The sequence below is a fragment of the Perognathus longimembris genome, chromosome 16, assembly GCF_023159225.1.
Source record: "Perognathus longimembris pacificus isolate PPM17 chromosome 16, ASM2315922v1, whole genome shotgun sequence".
NCBI lineage: Eukaryota > Metazoa > Chordata > Mammalia > Rodentia > Heteromyidae > Perognathus > Perognathus longimembris.
Window position 1 is genome coordinate 27,982,956 of NC_063176.1, and position 26,409 is coordinate 28,009,364.

Here is a 26,409-nt window from a genome sequence, read left to right on the forward strand (position 1 = left end):
CATTGGGAGCTCTTCTGTCTCCAGAGATTTGAGTTCCTCATCTTTAGTACATAGGTCTAAAATGACTTGTTCTGTCTTCCTTAGGGATGGACTGAGGGATAAGATTATGCAAATGCTAGTATGCTTTACCAGGGGTTAATAAAGAAGACTCAGAAGATTACTATGAATTGACTGTGGCTCTGCTTCGTCTATCAGCTGTCCTTTTCGGTGTAGGTAGCTGAGTAGAAATGCACACTCAAAAGCTCCACCTTAGCTTCAGGGTATAGTTCATAATCCTTGAGCCAGACTATGGGTTCTTTGTACAATTTGAGAAGATGTTTTGTACTTTTCAGATGGTAATGAAGTATTATTCTGCTTTTAGTAGACTAGACACCCCAATCACTCAGAGAGCTCATGAGCTTTGTTTTATGGGAAAGTCATCTTCTATAAGCTTGAACTGTCCTTAATTATAACTTACTTAAGGTGTTTAGACCCTTATAACCTGTGTCACAGTGATAAAAGAACCCAAGCATAGTTGGCAGAGAAAAAGTATAGATAGAAAAATAGCCAACAGTGACCTCCACCATACTTTGGCTATGACATTTTTTTTCAAAGTTGAATATATATAATATCAGTAAAGTTAAACACTTTCTTTCTTTCTTTTGGTGCTATTACCAGGCCTTGAACTCAAGGCCTTACACTCTTGCTTTCTCACTTGTGGCTGTTACTCTACCACTTGAACCATGCCTCAAGTCTAGCATTCTTGCTGGTTATTTGGAGACACAATCTCTTTGACTTTTCCACACAGGCTGGCTTCAAACCTTGATCCTCATATCTCGGCCTCCTGTGTAGCTAGGATTATAGGCACAAGTCACCAGTCCCCAGCTCAAAATCATTTTCATGAGAAAACTAATTTTCAGACAAAAAGGACAATTTAAAAACAGAATTGTAGTCTAATCCATTGGCCCACCCCCCTTTTTTGTGTTATATTTATAGTTGAGGGTAGCAGTCTATTGCTTGGCTTTGTGTCTATGAGACAGGTCCTCAGACATTCCTTGTTAGTGACCAGTTAGTCCTTGCATAGTGATTTGTAGTGTCTCCTCCCATTCACAAGTGTCCTGGCTTGGACAGTAAAGTATCTGCCATGGTATTCTTGAAATTCACTATCTGTTTTCATGCATTTGAAGGTATTTGCCTTCCAGAATTATCAGTTCCTTTCAATGTATTGAGGGGTTTCTACAATCCCTTCAGAAACTAAACAAGTCTTAGGTCTTTCCGATCTGGAAAGGGTCCCATACAGAGGAGTTACAGGAAAAGACATTTTTCTCTGTCCTCACCAGGAGTCATCAGATTTGCTTATTCTCAACAGATGCCTTTAGGATATTTATTACCTGTTGTAGAAAAAGAGTAACTGTTGTAATAAAGTATTTTCAGAGTTTTAAGAGCTCAATGTTTGATATCAATCAGACCTAGGTTTAGGTTTCTGCACAGCAATTTCTAGGCAACCTATGTGACATTAGAAAAGAACCATCTCTTCAACCAGAACCGAATAGTACTTTGAACTGTACAGGTTGCAGTATCCCTAATCTAGAAATCCAAACCCCAAAATGCTCTGAAATCTGAAACTTCCTGAGCATTGACATGCTACTGGAAAAGTTCTAGATATGGAATTTGGAATTCAAGATGCTTCACCATTCAAGTCTATGAAGATACTCCAAACTCTAAAAAAACTCTTAAGATCTGAAACACTTTCATATCTCAAGCATTTCAGATAGATCTCTGATCATGCAGAGACACTCTGAAGCTTGAGATTAAATGTGTAATGGTCCAATGTTAGTGCTGGACACATAGAAATTCTTTAATAAATGTTCACTCTTAATTGTTTCTACTATATGGATAGATTTTGTGTTTGTTTACATAGCAAATAAGTTGCTTGGACCACTGGGGATTGCAGTCATGAAAAGCAATATTTTAGCTCTTTGAAAAATGTTTTCACTTAAAAACTATTGTTTGATATCTTATAGATCCAAACAAGCTCTTCCTTATTGGTCTTCCCTTGTATGGGAAAGAAGATAACGATACACTGGTTCGCTGTCCTCTGACGGATCCAGAGGTGGCAAATTATTCTCTCAGGGAGTGTGAAGGGAAACCTCTCCCCAAGGACCTGACATTTGTCTCTGACCCCAAAACTGGCATCACCATCAAAAACGTCAAGCGAGCCTACCATCGGCTCTGTTTCCGCTGTGCTGCAGAACGAGATGGCAAACTGGTATTGTCAGACAGACTTGTCCTGAAAGTAAGGGCAGGTATGGCCCTTTCCTTTCCTCTTTTGATCATAGGAAAACTGTGTCAACCATTTCTTTTCTCTTTGGCCCACCTTAGTATAGGCGATCACATGCTTTTCATTAATTCACAGCTTCTAAAAACTTAGCTCTTTTTGAATTTCATTCTTTCACAGTCCCAGACCCAACATGGTCATTTCTGGCTAAGGTAGGTATGCCTGCCCGAGATTGGCATTTAGAACAGACTGGAATGCTGATTAAATCTTCTGATTTGGGATATCCGAAAGCGACATAGTTACATTAAGTGTTCCCACCTGATGGAAAGCTTTAATTATACTGTTTGAAAAGATTAGTGTACAAGTTATTCATTCTTTGATTCACCATTAACATGTGAATTGACTTTCTTTTTAGTTAATCTATTTTCATACATTCTCACACTCTGAGATTTGAGAAGGAAACGATCAACTAGTTACAGGTCTGTTATTATTATTATGACACCCCATAGGATATTTCAGTAACCAGAAGATAATCTAGGTTTTATATCTGAAATTATTTAATTTGACAGCAGTTGGTATTCAGCTTTTGAGTATAGTTTTTTATTAAGACTTTTGAAAAAGTATGCTCATTGAAATTAAGGAAAATTTTAGTTATTTAAAAACAGGTTTTCAGAGACAAGCAAGATGTTATTTGTATAGTGCCTGGGAAAGATGCCTGTTTGGTTAGAAGGATGTAATTGCTTTCACGTCACATTCCATGAAATCACCAAGGTTGTCTGAGGTAAAGACTAAACCTATACTTTCCTATTCTTTCCTATCTTGAAAAAGCAATTTTCTAGAATCATTAACAATCTCCTAGTAGACATTCCTATCTTTTCCCTTCAATATTAATGAATTGACTTGAAGGATGCATTACTTATTTATTTTTGCCCGTCCTGGGGCTTGAACTCAGGGCCTGAGCACTGTCTCTGGCTCCTTTTTGCTCAAGGTTGGCACTCTACCTCTTGAGCTACAGTGCCACTTCCCAATTTTTCTGTTTATATGGTGCTGAGGAATCAAACCCAGGGCTTCATGCATGCTAGGCAAGCATTCTACCACTAAGCCACACTCTCAGCCCCAACGATGCATTATTTAATTTAAGGTCTTTTGTAGTGCCAATCTTGGGGCTTGAGCTCAGGATCTCCAGCTCCTGTTTCACTTTTTCGCTTAAAGGCAGGCAATCTACCACTTGAGCCACCTCTCCACTTCTGGCCTCTTGCTGGTTAATTGGAGAGAAGAGTCTCTCTGATTGTCTGCCCAAGCTGGCTTAAAACTAGATCCTCAAATCTCTATGAGCCACTGGCACCCAGCTGCTGATGTCTTCAGATAGCCTTTTTATTTTACTTATAAGATAATGATGTAAGCTGTGAGCATTTGAGCAAATATTTATTTAAAAAACAAGCTAAAATTTCAATCTATAATAGAAAAAATTATTTTATTCTTTTTATTCTAGCCATTAAAGCTATACCAATGGTGTCTATATCCAAACCGAGCTATCTCCTTAGGGAAGGGGAAGTCTTCACAGTGACATGCACAATAAAAGATGTGTCTTCTTCTGTGGGCTCCATGTGGATAAAGGAGCACAGTCAGGTAAGTGAGTTGTTTTGAAGTTTTCCTTTAAAAGCATGTCCTAGAGTGACTTTATTGGTTGCTTGTCTTTTGGGATTGTCTGAGAGTATATATATTCATGTATGTATTGCCTCTGGATTTCTACATATACATTTATTATTATTATTTGACGGGTACCAGGATTTAAACTCAAGGCTTCAAGTTTTCTTAGCTTGATTGTTTATCTGGTACTGCACCACTTGAGCCATGCCACCAGCCTAGCTTTTTGTTAGAATTAGAGATGGAGTCTCATGGACTTTCAGCCTGGCTTTGAAACTTCATCTGTCACATTTCATCCTCCTGATTAGATAGAATTGCAGGTGTGAGCCTCCCACACCTCACCACATTTCTAATTCTTGACAACTATCTTCTTGAAATTTATTCTGAAAAAGTTTTAGGTAACTCCAGCCTCATGTTATTGTTTAGTTCTATTTCTTTGAATGACTTTAATAGAGAGATTTTTAAAAAATGGTTAATTGTATGAATATCATAAAAATTATTGTGCTGCTCAGGCTAAGTAACTTAAGATAGTAAAAATTTTCCAGGTTCTCCCCCTTCATATATATAAAGCATAAATAAATGGGTAAGATATGAATCAGGAAGGTCCCCAACTCCCCAACAGCATAACCTAATCATTTGAGTGAGGAGTGCATGGTTCTGATTTTCTCCTTTGAAGCTGGTTACCTGAGATTAGATTGCTAATGGCCCTCTATTTGTTTTGGGTCCTATTAATATAATAGTTATCTTTAATCCAAAATATTTGAACATGTTTTGGTTCTCATTCATTTAACAAATGCATATTAAATCTCTAGTATCTGTCAGATAGTGTGCTCAACATATCTTAAAACAATAAATCTTAGCTAGGGTTTTTTTTTTTAAAGTAATATTGAAGTCTATCTAGTTTCTAGTTCACTAGCTACCAGAGGCTTCTCTTCCATTACCCACATATGTATACATTACCTTGGAAAAAAGAAATACTCTTTTTATACCTCTTCCTCCACTACACGCCTTAGACTTAGTATTGGCAATTTCATGCCCGGTTAAAAAATGATTTGCTAAACAAATAACCATGATGATTAGCATAACGCAAGGACATGGTGAAATATCCACGTAGACCTGTGATGGATGGTATCTTGCTCAAGCCTGCCATTGGCCTGGGGAATGGATTGTATGAGAGACTCTTCTTTCACATTGATGGTTTAGAGAAATAAGTGTTAGTGTCTATGTCATATAATGTAGTAAAAAAATAGTAGCTTATGTATGGCTTTTTGGCAAACCTTACTGAACACAATCTCATATTAATTGGCTTTCTCTAATCCTTGGTTTCAGATGATTTAGCCTATGTGTGTATTTGAGCCTCTGTTTAAAAAAAAAAATTAGCCTTTTTTGAGCTGAAAAACGAAATTGCCCCAGGTGATTTTTTTTCTGAACCATTTTTCCCAGGAGCCCTGCATGCCATTCCCAATTAATCCTCTGGTGCTCTTGGATAAAGCTTTAGTGTTGGGAACTCTTTGGGGACATCCCAGCGTGCACCTCCAAGGGTTAAAGAAAACCAAGTCACGTGCAAACAATATGTAATGTGTGACTTGCAGATGGCACTCCTGGCTCTCTGCCAGAGTTCACCCATGAATGTTGTATTGATATTCTTTGGCTTAATATGGAATACTGTTAGTACTCTGAAATTAATTTAAAATAATAATGGTTGATCCTCACCATTTAGGATAAATTTACCTCAATGAACTTTAAGATAAAGTAAGTTTTTAGAGTTGTTGAAATTTATTGAAACATAAGATAGTTTATTCATCACGTGTTAATCTTGGTTAACTTTGCTAATACTTCTGAACACTGATGTTTGTATTTGCTCCCACAGTGTCCTACACATGACAATATCTTACACCATGGCCTTTGGGATTTAGATGTTAATATCACCTCACTTAGGACCAAGCTGTCCATCTAGCACTGACCAGCACATTCTTCCTGCCTGGTGCTCCAGGCCTTGATAAGTGAAAGCGAGCTACTTTCAGTCCAGAACTTAGTATCTAACGTACCCAGCGCCTGCTTTTGGAGAGTCTGAGGGACAGTGGCCATTGTCACTATACTTTGAAGCCATCACTTGACTTGGTCATTGCATTTTCTTATTTATTGATCTTCTACAGTGGAATGTCAGATTTCAACCATTCCTTAGAAGAGACTCATAGAAGGAGTGGCTTCAGGTCTACACAGTGTTCTATGCTGGCAAGTCCTTACAGGCACCTTTGTTTCCTCACACCCTCTATAAGTGAAAGCTAATGCTGGTGGTAATTCTGACATGCCCCAAAACCCAGCCAGTTAAGAGGACAGAAGATTTCTCTTTAAACAGTCAATTTTGGGTTGCTTTTTTTGTTCTTGGTACTAGGATTTGAACTCCAGGCCTTATTCCTACTAGCAGGTTCCCTACCATTTGAGCCACATCTCTAGCCCTTATGTGCTCATATTGATGTTAAAAATTATAAAAGCTAGGATAGGATGTGGTTGCCTCAGTGATACGATACTTGGCTATTATGTGAATAGCCTTGGGCTTCATCTCTAGTACTGAATAAAGAAATTCCTAAGTATGTTAACATTAGAAATAAAAAATAAACTAGGTTTAATACTTTCATAGTTAGCAGTACTGTATAAAATGTGTGAGTCTTGTGATTTTAAAATTTTCTACTAGGTACATTATAAAAAGCAAAAAAAAAAAAACCACCTAGAAACATAATTTTAATAATAATGTTTTCTTTGTCCCATTATCCAAAATGTCATCATTTTTGTTAATGAGATACTTTGCATTTTTTTCATATTTAGTCACTAAAATCTGGGACATATCTTTTATACATTTATAGCACAAATCAATTTAACTGCATGTCAAGAGCTTCATGATCACAAGTGGCTTGCTTATCATTATAAATCCTACTCAACTCATAGTTTTTCATATTTTGTCCATATATTTGTCCATATTTCTGCATATTTTTCCATGTTTGTTCCCCCTTTCCTCCAATTATGGTGGCAGTTGTAAGGTACTCTTAATTTATCCCTTTTCTTTTTCTCCCCATAGTTGGGCTTGAACTCAGGTCCTGGGTGATGTCCCTAAGTTTACTTTTGCTCAAGACTAGTGCTCCAGCACTTGAGCCACTACTCCTTTTTTTTTTGGGGGGGGGGGTGTTAATTGGAGGTAAGAGGTTCACAGACTGGGATATACTGAAGCCAGACTGGGCTGGCTTCAATTCTCAGATCTCAACCTTATGAATAGGATTACAACTGTGAGCCACCAGTGCCCCACTCAACTTATCCTTTTTTAGGTAACACAAACCCTTACTTTCTACATCATTATAACTTGTTTTGCTATATCCTGTTTGCTTTGAGATCACTTTGAGTTTCTACTGCAGTCAACATGTGAAGCTCTTCTTTAAATTTCCTCAATAGTATTTGCTAGAGTGGATCAAAGGCTATGAGCATTCTTCAAAGCTGCTTTCTAGAAGGGTGGCTCTAACACACAGCCCTGGCTGATGGGTTAACTCTGTTATAGTCACCTGGCCAAGGAGTCACCCTTGATCTTGATCTTTGTCAACAATGACTGTTTTCTTTCTCTCCCTTCCTTTGTTCCTTCATTCCTTTGTTCCTTCATCCCTCTTTCCTTTCATTATCTTTTTCTTTCTCTCTTTCTTTTTTTTGGTCCAGATAGATAGATATAGATATATAGGCGTGTGTGTATTTTTGCATTATAATCGGAATGTACACATTACATGAAATTTGGAAGCTGTAGTTAGCAGTGTTCAGCTCTGCATACCTTTTCAATAGTGTTACTCCTACTTATATTTGGGTTTTCTCATGCTATTTTAAGTGCTAGCAGCCTCTTCATAATTTGTCTTTTGGGATGGTGACTCTAAAAAAGTAAATTCACAGCCCTGTTTCTTCTGCTCATGATTAAATCCTTTGGGGCTTGGTCCTGTATTTCTCTTAGCTCCCAGCTCCTTTCTTGGGTAGATGTCAAAATTTCACTAGGTAAGAGACTTCCAGGTTGTTTGCAGACATTCTAATTCTGTTGTGTTGTCCCTGCAGACACTAAATAGTAATAAAAGAGAACCTTATTGTGAGTACCATTATTCTTTCAATCACTGAGCAACAGAACAGAAAAAGATAATCAGTATTCTATAATATTTCCTAGGTAGTAACTTTGAAGATAGGATACATATAGCACAGAATTTGGAATTAATTTTGATGTTTTCCCTACTCATTAATAATGACTATCTTTCAATGTAACCCTGGAATATGAAGGCTTCTAGTGACAGGCTTGTCACCATGTTTTATTATTCCTACTTCAGTAGGGTCTAATGAATGCTAATATGGAGAAGTTAATTGCTGCTATTTTTAATTTAGGAAAGATCCCTGAATATAAATTATATGGTAATCTCTGTGTGTGTATGTGTATTTTTCTCCTCTTCTGAAACCAACAGACTAAAGCACAGATAAAACGCAATAGCTGGCATCAGGGTGACTTCGATTATGAACGCCAGGAAGCATTGACTATCAGTTCAACAAGAGTTAATGATTCTGGAGTGTTCATGTGTTACGCCAATAATTCTTTTGGATCAGCAAATGTCACAACAACCTTGAAAGTAGTAGGTAAATATCTCTCTGGGAATGTATAAAATACTAGAAGTAGTGAGAAAAGAAATCACTAGACTTTCCTTTTTATGTAAATGAAATTCTATGAACAGATTCTTAGAATTTTATTAGCACTGAATGAATGAATGAATATTATCATCCCTGTACCCTTTTCATCTAGACCAGTTTTAACAGAAGAAAGTCAGAAGTTGTTACATTCCAGCCTGTCTCTGTGCTACCCACTGCCTCCTTCCCACAAAATGACGTAGAAACGGAGGTTTTCTAAAATCCTAGTGCTTGCTGATTGACCAAACTTTGGAAATGACTACTGCCTTTGCTTGTCAGGCAGCTCAATACTTAGAGCCTAGGAGTTTTTCTGAATCTTTTGGTTGAGCTTCTCTACTTTTTACTCCATTATTCTGTCACTTAATGGGCCCTAGTTCACTTGTAGTATAGGCTGAATTGAGATTTTCCTGTCCTGTAACACCCTTCTATCTGAGCCTCATCTGTAGCCTGAAAATTATACCATCAGGAAGGAAGGCACTGAACTTTGATTCTACTACCCAACAACAGCAGAACATGGTCATCTGTTTAAGTCTATCATGTCTGGTCTGGTCTGTCAGTTGGTTTAGTACTGACCCCCTTCCTCCCACCAAAAAAATCCCACAGAACTACTTCTTAAATATACACATAAAGAGAGCAAATAATGTGTTACTTGATGATTGTGTTTTGCTGAGAACAGTAATAGTTATTTTTAAATTATTCCTTTCATACCTTTTTGATCTTTTGAGTATAAATTTAATTTCATCAATTTTCTGGAGTTTTAAGTTTTAGGAAACATTCCCCAACTTTATTCAGATTTAATTATTAAATAGAATTTATACATGTATAAAATTATATGTATGTATATGTGTGTGTATGAGCAACAGTTTTGTTGGAGCTTGGCTCTGATTAAGTATTTGTTGCAACATGAAATTTGCCATCATGAGTAGTAATGAACTGATACAATGTTTGCTTTCATCTCTCTCTTTCCTCTTCCCCGAATTTCAGTAATTTATGAAACAGTACTGTGTGATTTATCCTACAATAATCTCCTAAAATTTCTCTGCCTGTGTTCTAAGGGAAAATATCTTACCAGACTGAATACAGAAAAGAGACCTCCCTAGTAATTACATAGTCAGCACACAGAAAGTGGTGTTCTACTTTGTCCCCAAACGTGATTGTGAACCATTTATTAATTTGAATAGAAGGCCATGCTTTTAAAATATTAAACTCCATAAGCATTAATTTGCTAAGTTGATTAGGGAGCATGTTGATATATCAGCTTCAGCTCCAGAAAGCAATTAGAAAGGATGTTTTGAGCATATTGTTGTATGTAATCGGATTTTAAAAATCCATTCATCAATTTCCAAGAATTATAAATGTGTGACTGGAAAGACTTGTGGTTGTGAAATCTGAATCTGGCCTGTATTGTTCGAGGAGTGGCTAGCAGGTGGGGCAAGGGTAGGAAGAGATAGAGAAGTAATTTTTTAGGGAATAGAAGTAGGATCTGGATACAAACGTAAGAATAGTAGAGAGAATAGAGCTTTGGGACCATCCTGACCCATGTGTGCTCCATTACAAGGAGCATTCTCAAATTGAAGCTATAGGATTAGATTTCAAAGTAAGTAATTGAGCCATGCCAGCATGCAGTGTGTAATTCAGTGTTTTTTTTTTTTATGCTTACGTGTTGCTTGGAATTTATTTTAAATTAGTTTTGCTATTTTTAATAAGTGAAAAGTAGTATCAGATTTTAATTACAAGTTTGAACAAACATTTCTTTTTTATTTTAATGTCCTTTTTTCTGTTAACTGTACTATGTAAAATTTATTAATGTTTATACATTGAAATTGTTAAGGTATTTTTTCTGTTGCTTCTTAAATGCTTTAAAACCCTCTGTCTCTTCTCCCAGCCTTTCTTCCTGACTCTCTCTCCTAATCTCGTCTTATCTTCCTCTCTTCCTCCTTTTCTCCAAGGTCTCACTATGCAGCCCTGGCTGGTCTTGAACTCATTATACTTCTGCCACAGCCTCTTAATTTTGGGATATGAAACATGTGCTACCAAACCTGGCCCTGCTCACTCCTTAGAAGTCAGATAGTAGGGGCTGGGAATGTGGCCTAGTGGTAGAGTGCTTGCCTAGCATGCATGAAGCCCTGGATTTGATTCCTCAGCACCACATATACAGAAAAAGCCAGAAGTGGCATTGTGGGCTCAAGTGGTAGAGTGCTAACCTTGAGCAAAAAGAAGCCAGGGACAGTGCTCAGGCCCTGAGTTCAGGCCCCAGGACTGCCCCCCCCCAAAAAAGTCATATAGTAAATAGTTCAATGGCTTAGTTAAAAGTACAGGTTCATTAATAAAATGTCACCTGTGATTTACTAGTAATATATGTACAATGTGATGAGAGACCTAGGTTTATTTTTCTTCAAATAGAAAATCACATTCTTTTAGCATCTCTGTTATACTTAAGGATTCTTTTATTTTTATTTAAATATTGACCTTTAAAAAAACATTGACCTTCTTATCACATTTACAATTCTACTGGGACTAGAGTGGGCTATTTAGCTCAAATATCTTTTAACCCCAAATACATCAAGACCAGTAGATTTAGAAGATTTGAGATAGAGACAGATCTCTTAGGAAACCGCTTTCCATTTCCACTGTATGTTCTTTCTCACCATATGGCAGGGAATTTGCAAGAGCAGCGTCAAAGGTAACACGGCTAGCTCACATTTTCTTACTTCTTGTTGCCAATTAATACTGGAAGGCAGTCAATCATCGTTGTAACTCTTAAGATGAGGTTGTGATTTTTTTCAGACGGTGGAGGCTAACAATTTTGGTCTTACTGTGTTATGATTAGATAAAGGATTCATTAATGTCTTCTCCATGATGAATACAACGATATTTGTAAATGATGGAGAAAATGTAGATTTGATTGTTGAGTATGACTCCTACCCCAGACCTGAGCACCAGCAGTGGATATACATGAACAAGACATCCACCAACAAATGGGAAGATTATCCCAAGTCTGAGAATGAAAGCAATATCAGGTAAGACCTGGGCTCTGCAGACTCCCCATGTCCCCCATCTCCTACCCGTCTGATCCTATTTCTTTGGCCTGTCAGTGCATGAGAAGACACAGCTAAGGAAGTCTAGGGTTGTCTCTATTGTTTTCCCCTATGCTGGTCCTAGGGTGTGAATTCAGGGCTTGTAGACTCTCTTGGCCTTTTCCACTGAAAGCTACGGTGCCACTTAAGCCACGGTTCCATTTCCATCTTTTGGCTGGTGACTTTGTGATGAGGCTCACAGACTTTTCTTCCCATGTTAGCTTCAGACCTCAATCCTCAGATTTCAACTTCCTGAGTAGCTGGTATTATAGGCATGAGCCAACAGCACCGGGCCTGGAAGTGGTTGCCTCTTGAGGCCTCATCTGAGTAATCCCTTTTCCTCTATGGAGAGAGAGAGAGAGAGAGAGAGAGAGAGAGAGAGAGAGAGAGAGAGAGAGAGAGAGAGAGAGAGAGAGAGAGAGAGAGAGAGAGAGAGAGAGAGAGAGAGAGAATATCTCTACCTCCGTTTTCTCATTTGTAAACTGGGAGTAGCTCTCAAGAGTTATGGATAGTGAACATGCTTTCTTTCTGTCAGGCCTGGTTCTGACTGCCTTATGTATCAATTTGATGTGTCATTTTAATCCTGATAAACTGTATATGGAGATGCTCATTTCCCCCATTTTTATGGAAGAAGAAACAGCAGAGGGATGAAGAAAATTGACCAAGTTGAAATGGCTCATGAGGGGCAGATAGCTGGATAGATTTAGGTAGTCTCAAGCCCTTGGCTACTGGAAGAATACGGGTGAGGCCTGACAGTGCTTTGGGCTGAGAACTGAGGGTAGGTGGAAGATGATGGATTTGGGAAGTGACTGAGTGAGAAGAAAGAAGAAGCTGAAGATGCTCTTAGGCTTAATCTTGAGAATATTGACTGGCATGTCCAAGTAGGAAGTATCTTGGGTCACATTCTGTGAGACAGAATCTGAGCTCAGGAGTTTAACAGGGAGCTGTCAGGGAATGGGGGAAAGATCCAAGGAAAGGTGTCTGTTTTGGGAGACGACCTTTGTGACCTGCACTCTGGGCTTGTGTACTCCCCGTCACAGTTACTCATGGTCTGCAGACCTTGCAGGCTGTCCACATCGAAGTCAGTCCTGGGCCCCTACAGCAGGGCCCATGAGGAGAAGGGATGGCAAAATGCAGAGCATACAAGGCACAGAACAGAGAAACCTTCCCTAGAGATTAAGGTTGGAAAGTTAGGAGCAAGCAGCAGGTGGTTTACAGCGAGAGTGGTTGTCCTCTGGTGAGAGGAGTGTGGCAAGGGCACAGCATTTGGGGAGAGTTGTTCATGGGCTGCAGACATGCACATCAGAGCACATGTCAGGATTTGCTTGAGGTTGTATAATATGCAATCACCAACACAGTCGATTCTGGGAAAAGAATTCAGTGGAATAAAAGAAATTCTCAGGAAGCAAGGTGTAGGGGTGGTGGAGTGGATAGTTCTGAAGGGCTCATGGGTCCCCATGGTGATGTATGAATGCTGACCAGGTTGGGGTTTGTCCATGTAGTAGGATAACTTGAGGACACCCACAGAGGGAGGCTGAGGAAATAGTGTCAACAGAGGGAAGTGGTTGAGGACAGCCCCACCAGGACAGAAGCAGGGGCCATCAGCTCTGAGATTGCCTGGTTGGTTAGCTGGCCTTTCCACATTCTGTTCTCATACGGTAGGCATTTGTCCCAGATCAACTGTGTGTGCATGTTTTAATATGAATTTTGTTGCTGCTGAATTCAAGGAGTTACAGTTCTCTGCAAATACACACATTTCCAGTTAGAAGGGTAAAAAGGACAGGTCTTATGTACTGGAGGTTGATTGTCATCTTTTCTTTGTAGATATGTGAGCAAACTTCACCTCACCAGATTAAAAGGGACCGAAGGAGGCACCTACACATTTCTTGTGTCTAACTCTGATGTCAATGCTTCTGTGACCTTTAGTGTTTATGTGAACAGTAAGTAAAATGAGAGCTCCTTCCTTATCTTTATATATATAAATGCACATTGAGGCTCTGTAACAGCTGTACAACTGTGTTTCTTGTTTACTATGTAAATAATGTTTCATGATAATTTTGACCTTAACAAAGACCTCGTGGTTCGGTGGTTAGAAGAATAAAACCAATCCCTTGCCCTACATTTCAATGACCACATGATCTCATAAAAGTGGCACAAATTCTAGGGACTGTCTCTGAAGTAAACAGGGCCATCAACACTGAAAATAACAGTTGTTTGAGGGACGGTAGACTGTTATGAACTGATGAAGTAGGAAAGCATGTTGAGTAGGAGCTGGGTTCTGGCAGTGCATGGAAATCTGACATGATTGTCCTCTGTTACAGCACTTTCTCTTCTTCCCAGGCCATCTCACTAGTAACATTTATTAGATTGTTCTGTCATTAAGGTTGATACATGTAAATCTAGCTAACAAGTTATTCCTGAGAAATGTGGGGATTGGTGGAAGCATAGCAGGTGGTTTAGGTTTAGATTGTTGTGTTCATGAGACCATCAATACCAAGTCCGGCATTGCTGTCATCACCTACCTCTTACCCCTACAACTTCTTGGAGAAATGCCTACATAGAGGCTTAAGCCAAGAGGGTGGGAGCCCCTGCTGGGGTTTTGGCTGAGTGAGGGGCTGCCTCCTGGCTCTGCTCTGACTCCAACCTATGTTTGCAAAGGACAGTAGGCTGGTGTCTACCACACCATCCCTATCAGAGACCAAGGAGCCCAGTAAATGACTGTCAGAATTGGCCATCCCTGGTGGGAGAGCAGTATGGTGATTGAGGTTCACCAAAGAACATATCCCTGCAGAACTGAAGAACAGGGCTGAGTGCTTTCTGTGTGTTAGCCAAAAGGATAGTTGTGGAACACAGGCTGGGAGCCCCTTGCCCTGTCCTGGATTTCCCACCTGCTATGATTTCACATAGGACTCCACCTGAGGCTGCAGTTCAACCAGGGTGATGGGTGAATAGTCCAATCCATTTACAGATAGGGAAGAGAAACAGTTAGGAAATGACCATCTAGACAGAAGCTGTGATTGCTCATCTAGAAGGGTTTGTTTTTCACTATGTCAGCATTTCCAACATTATGCTTCCTGAATAAAATGTTAATATGAATTTACATTTTAAAAGGGTAGATGGGCTGGGATGTGGTGCAGTGACAAAGTGCTTGCCTAGCAGATGCAACGCTCTGAGTTCGATACCCAGTACCATTTTAAAAAAGGGGGTGGGGCCACATGCTTATAATTGAAAATATAGTCTTTACTAACAACCTTTCTAGAATCTTTAATATATTCTGCACTTGCCCAGAAGCAGGCTCTTGGATGGAGAGATTATCCCAAACGTATTTGACTCCGAACTCTCCCTTTCCAGGGGAAATCTTAATTAATATTTCAGTTGCTCAGACAGTTTTGATTATTTGATATCTCATTGGCCCTCAATTCAAATTTTTCTAGATTAATTCAGATGTTAATCAAAGGAGCTTACTATTACTACACATGGGCAAAATTAGTTACTTCTGAAAAATCTTAATATTCAACTAATTTAAGAGATGACTATAGGCAAATCAATATCCTTGCAAGCGTAATATGCAAATGATTTGTACAAGACTTTATTCTGAGTGTTGTAGTATAGTAAAACTAGGTAATCTATGGCAGAGAACCCCTCCACATCTCCACAAAAAGATTTTCAATTTACTGTGGATCAATATGTCTGGAAAATACAGTAAAAAAATCACTAGAGTGGTGAAACAGATATACAAAATACTAGTATGAGCCTTGTTACTTATTCATCTCTCTAGATAATAAAAGTCACTTTGCCAGATCAGCCCTTCCAAGTACTGCCCTCAGTTTTCAGGCCTTTCTTTCCTGTGGCTCAGGAATGGCAGACCATGAAGGTGTGCTATTCTCCACACAGCTGACTTTGAGAAGCTGGGCCACTGGGTATTTTATAAAGTCAAGTGCTTTGTGTTCTCTCAGGATGTTCTTTTTCTCCTTTGTCTTCTCCGTTGCCAGTTAGTGATCTTTCAGTTGGTCATGAGACATTGACCAGAAAGGCATTTCTGACTTCGGGGTGGGGGCTGGTAAGGGACTGACACCATCATACTTATAAGGCTAATTTGCTATCAGGTCAATTGTAATCATTTCTACGGGGGAAACCCATGCTTGTTTGAAACCAGGTAAAGTAAGCCATTCACTTCTAAAATGATTCGTCCCTATCAGGAAGAGGCTGTTCCTATAATCTGGTCTGAGTCTCCTATCTCCCACCCTATGGTTGAGGTCCTCCTCCATCACACTGAGGATACAGAGCAGTATGAAGTAGACTCTGCCCTCTGAGGCTGAGCTGTTCAGGAAGTCTTTGGTCTTATGGGTTCAGTACAAGTACTAGAGGTATTTCTTTCACTTCCCTAGCTTTGGTATTCTAAGTATTTTTGATAGTGGGGGGTGAGTGTGTGCATGCGCGTATGCATATTCACATGTTATACATTTGTATATCTGTACTGAAACTTGAACTCAGGGCTGGGACATTGTCCTTTAGCTTGTTCTCTGAAGGCGATGCTTTCTACCACATGAGCCACAGCTCCACTTCTACTTTTTGCTGGTTTAAGTGAAGATAAGGATCTCATGGACCTCAGCAATCCTCAGATCTCTAGGACTACAGGCATGAGCCAGTGGCACCCCAGCAAGCTGGCATTTTATGTGAACTGTCTGCCTCTATGAACCATCTCCCAGTCATTCTGCATAGTTACAATTAGCTCATTTTGTTGGTTTAAAAGGGATTTTTTTTCGGGGGGGGGGTATGGAGGAGGCTTTCTTAAATTGCAAAAAAAGCATCCAAGTTCATGGCATATGTGTTGAACTTTCAAATCAACAGCTTAACTCACTTCATGGTTTAAAACATCGAGCACAGTGTTTACTTTAGCTGAAGCAGTTATGCCTAGATCTACTGATGGCTTATTCTTTAAATAACCTTCCCAAGGGAGAAAGGAATTAGTGTCCATGAAAATGAGAATTAATAAAAGTCAAGATAATAAATGTATAGGGTTAGCACAGAAATTCAAATGACTAGTGACACTGATATGTCATTGCTTAATAGATTCAGTTGTAAGAAATGCCAATAAAAACATCCTTGATTTGAGATGGTTTAATGTTTGGTGGTTGAAAAATCCATTTGTTTTGATAATTCCATAATGTAGACTTCAATATATTGAGTGATAGAAAGTATGGTGAGGAGGGTAATATCACTTAGGAGTGAGACTTTTACAATATTATGACCTGACTACTAGTGTTACGAGAACAATAAATATGTCACATATTAAATTCACACATATTTTAGTACTGTTTTCAGTTTCTCTAACCAGACCCATAGTACATGGGCCAGTGATATTCACAGTGGTTTCAATGGCCGAGAGCTAGAACATATTTTCTGTCATTGAGTACAACAGAGGAAACTGGTGGGTGTTCTCACTCAAGCATTAAGTGAAACAAAAGTCTGTGTTCACTGAATTTGCGTTACTATAATTGTTCTTGGAATTTCTTATCCAAGAGTGCATAGAAATAAATTCTGACTTCTAAAAACTTAATACTGATGATTTCTTTCCCTTGCAAAAAGGAAAGGAAAATAAAGTTCTAAAAACTTTGCCACAAAATGATTTCTTCATACTTAATTACTCTTTCTCAAATTCCCTCAGTGTCATAGACAATAGCATAATAAAGATGCTTAGATAGTCTATGCTAGTTACTTAGGAACTGCAGTCTCTTTAGTTACAACAAATGTCATCCAAAAAGGTTTATTACCAGACCCAGGGCAATAAAAAGCCAAGTATGTACCTTAAGTTATTCACTTGACTTGACTTCTCCCTCCCATACTTACATACTCTATTCAATAATTTTTTAGTAAATTAGAAAGCGTCAAGCTGGGGCAAGAATGTCCACAAGAGTCTCTCTCTCTCTCTCTCTCTCTCTCTCTCTCTCTCTCTCTCTCTCTCTCTCTCTCTCTCTCTCTGTCTCTCTCTCTCGTTCTCTCTTGCCAGTTAAGCATCAAAAAAGGCAGAAGTGGAGCTGTGGTTCAAGTGGTTGAACACTAGCTTTGAGCAAAAAAGCCCCTCAGAGACAGAGCCCAGGCCCTGAGTTTATGCCCCAGCACACATACAAATAAAAAAATTAAGGAGGGAGGGAGGGAGGGAAAGAAAAAGGAATTATAATTGCTAGGGTAAGTCAATTATTTTCCAAACCTCTCAAATAGTTTTAAAAAGATCCAGTAACCTTAAAAAAAAGCAACTTCCAACATTATCTGAGAATATTCATGTATTATGAGTATTACGAGTTTAATAGATGTGGAAAATAATCTACTTAGGGGTCATAAATACATTTCTTTGTAATCTTAAAGTTTTATCCCTTTAGTGGACAAGCCTTAGCAAGTTGCACAGCTGTTGTGGCACACAGAGAAGAGTGGAAAGGTAGATGCTGGGCACTAAAAGGTTTGCCTTTCTTCTTTGCCTTATGAAATAGACGAAAGGTTAGGCTAGACTGGAAACCCAAATGACTGCTGGACTACATGAAATGAACTCAGATGTCATCTATTTCATTCCGTTTATGGATGGGTGTTAATAGGGAGTTGAGAAACAATTTAAGGAAATGCTAAATGATGTATTATACCTAAATCACTGCATCATATAATTAACATCCTTCCTGGGGTTACTGATTATTTATAGATTGTACAGTATGGTTAAATCAGCCAAAGGAATAAGTCACCCAGAATGAAACCTTTTGATGAGAAAGTTCCCCTCTGAACACTTTTACGAAGTCTGGGCTGTCTTTTGTGTATTTGGGGTCATAATCAAGTTTATGTACAGATGACTGAGCCAAATCTAGGGAGGGACCACTATCAGTGCAATGGCCCATGTTTTCCAACGGTGAAGGTAGACTTGTCAAACCTGACATGTAGGTGGTTTCAAACTACCTGTCAGCCATCTGGGTCTTCCACCTGGCTGGAATCTCAGAGACCTTCTCCATGGATGAAACCAGTGTACTGGCTGGCTTACCTGTAAAGACTACTGCTCAGATGGGGGGCTTTAACCCACTATGCTCTTGAAAATGGTCCTCAGGGACCAAGGAGAGTAGAGTTACTAGAACTTTAGAAATTTACCACTTCTTATCCTGTAGGCTTATTTGTTTGTTTATTTGTTTAGTCCTGGGGGGTCATCAGTACAAATGTGTGTGCTGAATTACTGTACCCAAATCCCTCTATTTCTATTTCTTATTTTTTTTATTTCTTTATTGTTAAAATGATATACAGAGGGGTTATGGTGTCATACATAAGGCAGTGAGTACATTTCTTATTCAACTTGTTATCTATTTCTATTTTTAAAAGATGGTAGGGAGAATCAGCCCAGCACTAGTGGCTCATACCTGAAATCCTAACTATGCAGGATCCTGAGATTCAAGGATCATAATTTTGGAGGCCAACCCAGGCAGGAAGTCCTATCTCCAATTAACCAGCAAAAAGCTTCAAGTGGAGCTGTGCCTCAAGTGGTAGCATTGAGCAAAAAAGGTAAAGGACAGCACCACGGCCCTCAAGAGGAGAAAAAAGGGCCAGGTGTTGGTGGCTCACACCTCTAATCCTAGATATTCAGGAGGCTGAGATCTGAAGATTGGAGATTCAAAGCCAGCCCAGGCAGCAATCCGTGAGACTCTTAATTCTACTAAACTTCTCAGAAATAGCTAGAAGTGGTGCTGAGGCTCAAGTGGTAGAGCGCTAGCCTTGAGCAAAAGAAGCCCAGGGATGGCACCCAGGTGAACTGAAGCTCCAGTTCTCCCTCTTCTCCCAAAGAAAAGAAAAGTAAAAAGGTAGGATTCTGCAAATGATGGATGTCCAAACCATGCTGTGTTTGTGTTTGAGGCTGAAAGAATTTTTAATTTCAACACATTTCTCTGTGTTTTTGTTTGAGAAGTTTGTCTTTCAGCATTTTTCCTATTATGTAGCTTCTATTAGACTCGACTGTGTAGCAGATATTTGAAATTCCTTTAAGTTGGGCTGGTGTTGACTAGAACTCTTTTCTAACTTACATAGCCTTTTCTGGGTGGTACTGGGATTTGAACTTTGAGACATTATGCTTGCTAGGTGGGTGCTGTACCACTTGAGCCAAGCTTCTGACCCCAAACTCTGGCTTTTGAGAGTTGGAGGTGGGGTTCCCTTGGTAAGTAGAATGTAGCTTGGTATGTACAAACATTTGCACATGTATGATGTACAACGGAGATGCCATTCAACAGCTTTGTAAACTTATGAATACAATGAATCTTAGTGGTACCCCTTTCATTACAAGTGTTTCTTTTTTAATTAAAACAATTTTTCTTACTTCAGAAATGTTATAGGAATAATGAGAAAAAAGAGAAAATGTGAAGTAAAATTAAAATCAGATTTGAAGTTTATTTGCCTTGTATCACTCAGTCTTATAAATGTCATATTTTATATATTTAAATAGATATATATTTTAAAACACAGGGTCATAATTGTTTTATAACCTGGGTTTTTATTTATTATTTTTTGCATTGAGTAACACATACTATATCTTCCCAGGCTTTTCCCAGGGTTGCTTTTATTTTTTTCCTTTGCTAGTCCTAGGGCTTGAACTCATAGCCTAGGCCACTGTCCCTTTTTTTTTTTTTTTTTGCTGAAGGCTAGCACTCTTGAGCTACAGCTCCACTTACAGCTTTCTAGTAGTTAATTATAGTTAAGATTCTCACAGACTTTCCTGCCCAGCCTTGTTTCCAACCATGATCCTTAGATCTCAGCCTCCTGAGCAGCTAGAATTACAGCCATGAGCCACTGGCACTCAGCCATAATGTGTTCTTTTCAGAATCCCCTTTGCCCCTGTCATGCAGATTTGAAACATGACAGAACAAGGCAGAATTCTGAAATGATGTGACACTTTTCAAAGAAACCTGTCAGACGGTTTCTTTAATGTTCATAATTATCTTGTTTAATCTCAAACGAGTGCCCTTGCCCGAGTGCCTGCAAGTTAGTAAGGTTACCATCTGTCATTACTTTTCCACTCTTTCTGTGCCTGTTCTCAGGATAGTTCTAAATAGAAAAATCACCTTCTACTTGTCTTAGGATAGCAGCTCATCTAGGTAAATAGTTGCGTATTTTTTTATATCATCTTCTTATAGGTAGTGTGTATTTGTTTATTGAATGGATAGGATATTGTTTGAATTCTTTATTTCCCCCTTCTTGTCTCAAAGTGGTTTTTGTTTTATTCTTGATTGGTTGGGAGTTACAAATACTGTTGTTTTTAAAGTGTGACTTCTCCTTATAAAGAGAATCTGTAGATGTAAGAACAGATATAGAATTTAAACAGGAAAAGAAAAATAGGTGGAAACTGATTTTAGTGTGGAACTTTCTCTTCTTGTCTAAAATGAAATTAGCAGATGTAACTCTCCAATCTTCTCCACCAAAGTGTTGACATCATTATTTTCCTCCATATTTCTTGAGGAAATGGATGTTGTAGGGTGAGTTACTAATGGGGCAGGGCTGCTGGTAGGGTTGTGTTACTAATGAAGGGATTTCTTAGGGTGTGTAACAAATGGGGAAGATCTGGTAGGTTGTTTTACTAATGGGGGATTGAATTGAACCTCTTAGAAGAGGACAAAGTTCACTGCCCTGTATGCATAAGCCCTTTGTTGCTGGGTAGGTTTTGGAAAAGCAGGGGAATCTACTTGGCTGAACTTTTCTAACAACATCATGAGTAATCCCTTTGTATTGCAGAACTCCCATTCCATTCCTTTTCAGTTGAGCCAGGTGTGTTTTTACATCAAATTAGCCCCTTTTATTTGTAAGTGTATGCAGGGTCACCTGTAATTCAGTGGAAATTTAAATTACTCCAAGAATAGACACATAATTTTTCATTGGGCATTGTGTCAATACCTTTCTCCACTTTTGAACGATGTGGCAGAATGAATTAGCTACTTTACAGGGTAGAGAAATAGCATTTTATCTCCTGCCCGCAGACCTTGACTGCACGTGGATGGTATGTTGAGTGAGCCCAGGGCCCTCCTCATGTCTGGGTGAAACCCCAGTAGTGGGCCTGTCAAATGAGCATGCTCATTCTGGCTTAGGAAGGCTTTCTCTAAGGATAGACATTTATTCAACTTTAATTTGGTATGGGATAATGCACAAACTAAGCATTTCTGTTTTTAAGTAGTGGAGAAAATAAAGACAATTTTGTGCAAAAAAAGAATAAAATTCAAATGTCCAAGTAAAAGTTTAGGATTGGGGTTACTGTATTTTGTTATGATTTGTTGAGGTAGGGTCTCACTTTACTCACTTGAACTCATCATCATCCTGTTTTAGTCTCTTGAGTGCTGAGATTAAAGCCATGAGCTACCACACCTGACTTACAAGTAAAGTTCTATCTGAAGACAGTCATGGCCATGTACTCCAGCTTTAAGAGAGTCCCAGAGGTAGGCAAGCCCTAAGTATTTACCTAAAATGTTTGTCTTGCCTCTACAGTAAATGTTTGCTGAGCTGACGCCTGATTGGGAATATTACCTAACCAGGACAACACTTACCTTTTGTTTTCTTTTTTCGTGTGTGTGTGTGTGTATGTGCGCGCGCGCATGCACATGTACACGCACACACATACTCTGGTTCTAGAGCTTGACCTCAGGGCCTAGGCTCTGTCCCTGACCTTCTTTTGCTCCTGGTTAGCACTCTACCACTTCCTTTTCTTTACATTTTTCTTTTTGCTAGTACCCAAGGTTTGGACTCAAAACCTCAAGTTTGTTCAGCTTACTTGCTTAGCTGTTGGTCTACCACGTTAGCCATGCCTCCAGCCCAACATTTTGTTATTTGTTTGAAGATGGAGTCTCACAGACTTTTCTGCCTAGCTTGCCTTTATATTTCTGTCTTCCTAGTCTCATTTTCTTGAATGCCTAGAATTTTGGCCTGAGCCACTGTGCCTGGCTTTTTTCCTCTTTAAGTAATAAGCACTCAGTTAAAAACATTTGAGTGAAGGAGACCAGGATTGAAGTTTTATCTGTTAAATAAAATCTGTGGAAAGCCCATATACTAATTTCCAGAAAGCCCGAAAGTTGGCTAAAAACACTGCATGTTTCCAAAACAATTCTGGAGATTTCCTTAAGAATATACTATTTAGTTTATTAAAAAGCTAGATTGCATTATTTTATGAGCCTATTTGAGCTGATCAATTGATTTAGGTTGCTGAGGTTTGAACCCAGGTCCTCATCTTTGCTAGACAAGCACTTTGCCACTTGAGCCATACCTCCAGCCCCCACCTGATTCCCTTATTTCTTTATTACAACCGTGATGGGGTTGGAATGGAGGTTTCACCCAGATCCAAACCAGGATGGTGAGAAATCGCTGAAATGCTGCTATACCACCATTCAACTCCAGCAAAGCCTGGAATTGTAAAAACAGAAATTGATCCTCTGATTGCTCTCCATTTAGTCTTTTATTATTTGGAGCCTCAAGTCTGTGTTCTTTGTCCTGCTGATTATAGAGTATGGGCCATTGTGCATTTATAGCAGGAGTCAGTTAAGGTGGACCGGGCAAGAAAAGAGCTATTCTCAAAAATGCTTTCCCACACAGAGATAAACCCAGTCCCTCCCCTACTAGTCACTTTTGCACGCCCTCAGCTGCCAGCTCTTGTTGTCTGTGCCGAGTTCTTAAAATTCATTTTGTTCCTGCATTCCACATGGACCTGATTGATGGTGGGGGAAAAAGAATGTTTTTCAAGATCACAAATCTGTGGGGTAAATTGGTGTTTGGGACTTTAATTGCGTGAACAATAAATTCTCAGTCAGTCACTGCCTACAAGCTGATCAGTGTTGGAGATGCCTAAATGACACAAGTCCTCAATGCTTTGAAAGGAGAAAAGGACTATTTTCTTTAATCTCCCCAGGAAATGCATAACTTACACACCTTTTAGGCTTATCTAAAAACTCCAACTTGGGGGGAATTAAGGAATGTGTCATTTGGTATCCTGGTTGCTGCAGAATATCTGAGAAACTGCAGCTCAGATTAACCTAGAGAATTGGGGAAAGTATGTATCTTTAGCAGCAAAATGCATATTTAATGCTGCTCACAGGGCATTGAGCCACTTATAAAATGAAGATGAACTCAGGTTTTCATTTTTAGGCATCAGATTTCTACCTAGCTCATTATTTTTATGCATTAAACATTTTCCTAATGCAACATGCCATGGACTGGGCTAGTGTAATAACCTTTACAGAATGAGATGTCATTCCACTACCACTGGGGACAGGCCAGGATGAGGGGGAAGCAAAGAATGAGGCCCTCACAGATGTCATCTTGTGGCACCTTTAGTGCTGATGTCTTCTGAAATGTCACTCTGTCTCTCCTGCCTTAGTCTAGGCCTGGCCCAGATGGTATTCCTTGAGAGTGCTCTTAAAAAGCACATTGGTGGATCAGACCCTGAGCCTACTGTGATTCTGGAGAGGGGCTTCCAGAATCTTCACGGAGCTTTATCTCAGGATGTCTGATACCCATGAAAAGTTTAAGATTCTCTAAGGCCCACCAGGACAAAAGTAGCTCAACCAGCCTCAGGTTATGATCCATCTGGAAATAGTGACTCTAGAAACAACTACCTAATTAACCAGTGCACAGGAACAAGTAGGTCAGCCAGACAGTCTGCACCATGGCTGGGCACTGTTGCTACCAGGTGTCATGCTGCAAGGCTTGGATCTTCGAGTACTTGTCACCAAAGTGAAACGTAATTGGTTATATAATTTTGAAATGCTCTAATTTTCTAATTAAGAAGTATGCTATAGGTATATTTTAGCATATGTGTTGCATTGTAAAGTAAAATTGAAAAACAAGCCAAAAAAAAAAAATCCAGAAGCCTTCATATGACCACAGAAGACCATTGTCAGCATTTTGCAGTATCCTTTCAACTTTCAAATGTCTTCCTTATACAGAATTTAGGTCCACTAAAAATCCATCTCTGGCATTGTGGGCATTGGGAAGCATCTATGACAACAGGAATGGAGATAGTAGATCCATATTTTCAACTTGAATCTCATGTCCAAATATCTGTGCCATCATGTATAGACTTAGGGCTCTATTACTAATCTCAGAATGAAAAAAAAATTCACATGTCTAAACATAAATGTGAATTTTGGGGGCCATCTTTTGTAAGAATAGTAGAAATATATCTCCTTGGAAAGTCACTATTGGCTGCTCTAGCTCTCTTCTTTTGATTCTTAAGTCAGTTCCCTTGGAATTTTAGAGACTCATTCATTGGTTGTGTTCCCCTCCCCTCCTTCCCTTCCATCACCACCTTATAGTAGTGCTAGGATCTTGGAAAAGACCCTCCTTGCACAACTGAATTACATCCCCAGCCTTGGGTGGGGTGGGGGTGGGGGTGTATGCACATGCTTGTGCACACGCCCACTGCCCCCTTAGCTTTTGTGCTGCCACTCTACCACTTGAGCTACAACTCCACTGCTGGCTTTCTGGTGGTTAGTGAGCAAAAAAAAATCTCATGGGGGTCTGGGAATATAGCCTAGCGGTAAAGTGCTATTCCTCAGCACCACATATATAGAAAAAAGCCAGAAGGGGCACTGTGGCACAAGTGTTAAAATGCTTGCCTTGAGCAAAAAGAAGCCAGGGACAGCCCCAGGACTGGCCAAAAAAAAAAAAGAATCTCATGGGGCCTTCCTGTCTGCTCTGGCTTTGAAATGTGATGCTCAGATTTCAGCTTTTTGAGTAGCTAGGATTATAGATGTGAGCCACTGGCACCTGGTGCCATTGGAATCTTAGTCATTCATTAGCTCTACTATGTATCTGCTGGTCAGAGGTACAATCAATAAGACATGGTTCCTGCCCTTGAGAACATATAGTTGATGAGAAAGCGGACCAAGATCTAACATAAGGTGGGGGGGCCGGGGAAGAGACACACAGAGAGAGAAAGAGAGAGACAGAGACAGAGACAGAGAGAGAAGAGATCAATTGACTTGGTTGGCTTCAGAGAATTGGGAATTGCTTAGAAATAGAGGTGACATTTAAGCTGAGTCCAGAGAGACTTACCGTATGGCACCTACAATCTCCAGCAAAATAGCATTCTCCAAAGAGTCTACTGTTTTTTTGTGTGTTATGTCCTACTTTTCAGCCTGATCACACAGTTGCCCATGATAATTAAATGAAACTTGCCAGATGGATATTTTCGCAAGATGATAGCTCGTCTTCTTGCTCTATTTGTGAAAGCTGGCATTGGATCCACACTCTCAAGGATGCTCCTACCTTGAGATGGCTTTGGAGAGTCATTCTTTTGTGTGTGTTTGCCAATTGGCCTGCCCATCAGCAGGGCCAGGTTGAGTGACAGGCGGGTGTGTCATGCATGTGGACACTCTGATCCCTGCCAACTCATTTGCCTCCAAGGAAGTTAAGGTGCTGAGCAGTTGTCCTGCAAAGATACCACTTACCAATGTTAGCTTTCTCTGGGGAAATAGCTGTCCTATGTTTCCAGTCTGTTTTTCATTCTCAGCACATATATTTCTCTTATCAATTGCAATGAAATTGATGTCAAAGTCCCAATGTATCACATCAAAACACATACATATTAGCACATTACTTTCAAGAAGCAATTTTCAGATCACTGAATGGAATATTAATATTGGCAGATATAGTTAACCTGTAGAGAACTCATTTAACCAAGGAGGGTGGGTACTCCAATTAGTAAAGAATAACTGAATCTCTAATGAAAATTAGCAATAAATG

The 26,409-nt window shown here is 39.4% G+C and overlaps 1 protein-coding gene across 2 annotated transcripts in view; it reads left to right on the forward strand.

Annotated features, from left to right (window-relative positions):
- Window positions 1-26,409, forward strand: part of Kit (KIT proto-oncogene, receptor tyrosine kinase) — an 84,284-nt gene that overhangs the window by 38,642 nt on the left and 19,233 nt on the right. For both annotated transcript variants that reach the window (XM_048363969.1, XM_048363971.1), the window contains exons 3-7: window positions 2,004-2,285; window positions 3,750-3,886; window positions 8,380-8,548; window positions 11,427-11,616; window positions 13,498-13,613. In XM_048363969.1, coding sequence (XP_048219926.1) covers window positions 2,004-2,285; window positions 3,750-3,886; window positions 8,380-8,548; window positions 11,427-11,616; window positions 13,498-13,613 — 894 coding nt within the window. The remainder of the gene's footprint in view (window positions 1-2,003; window positions 2,286-3,749; window positions 3,887-8,379; window positions 8,549-11,426; window positions 11,617-13,497; window positions 13,614-26,409) is intronic.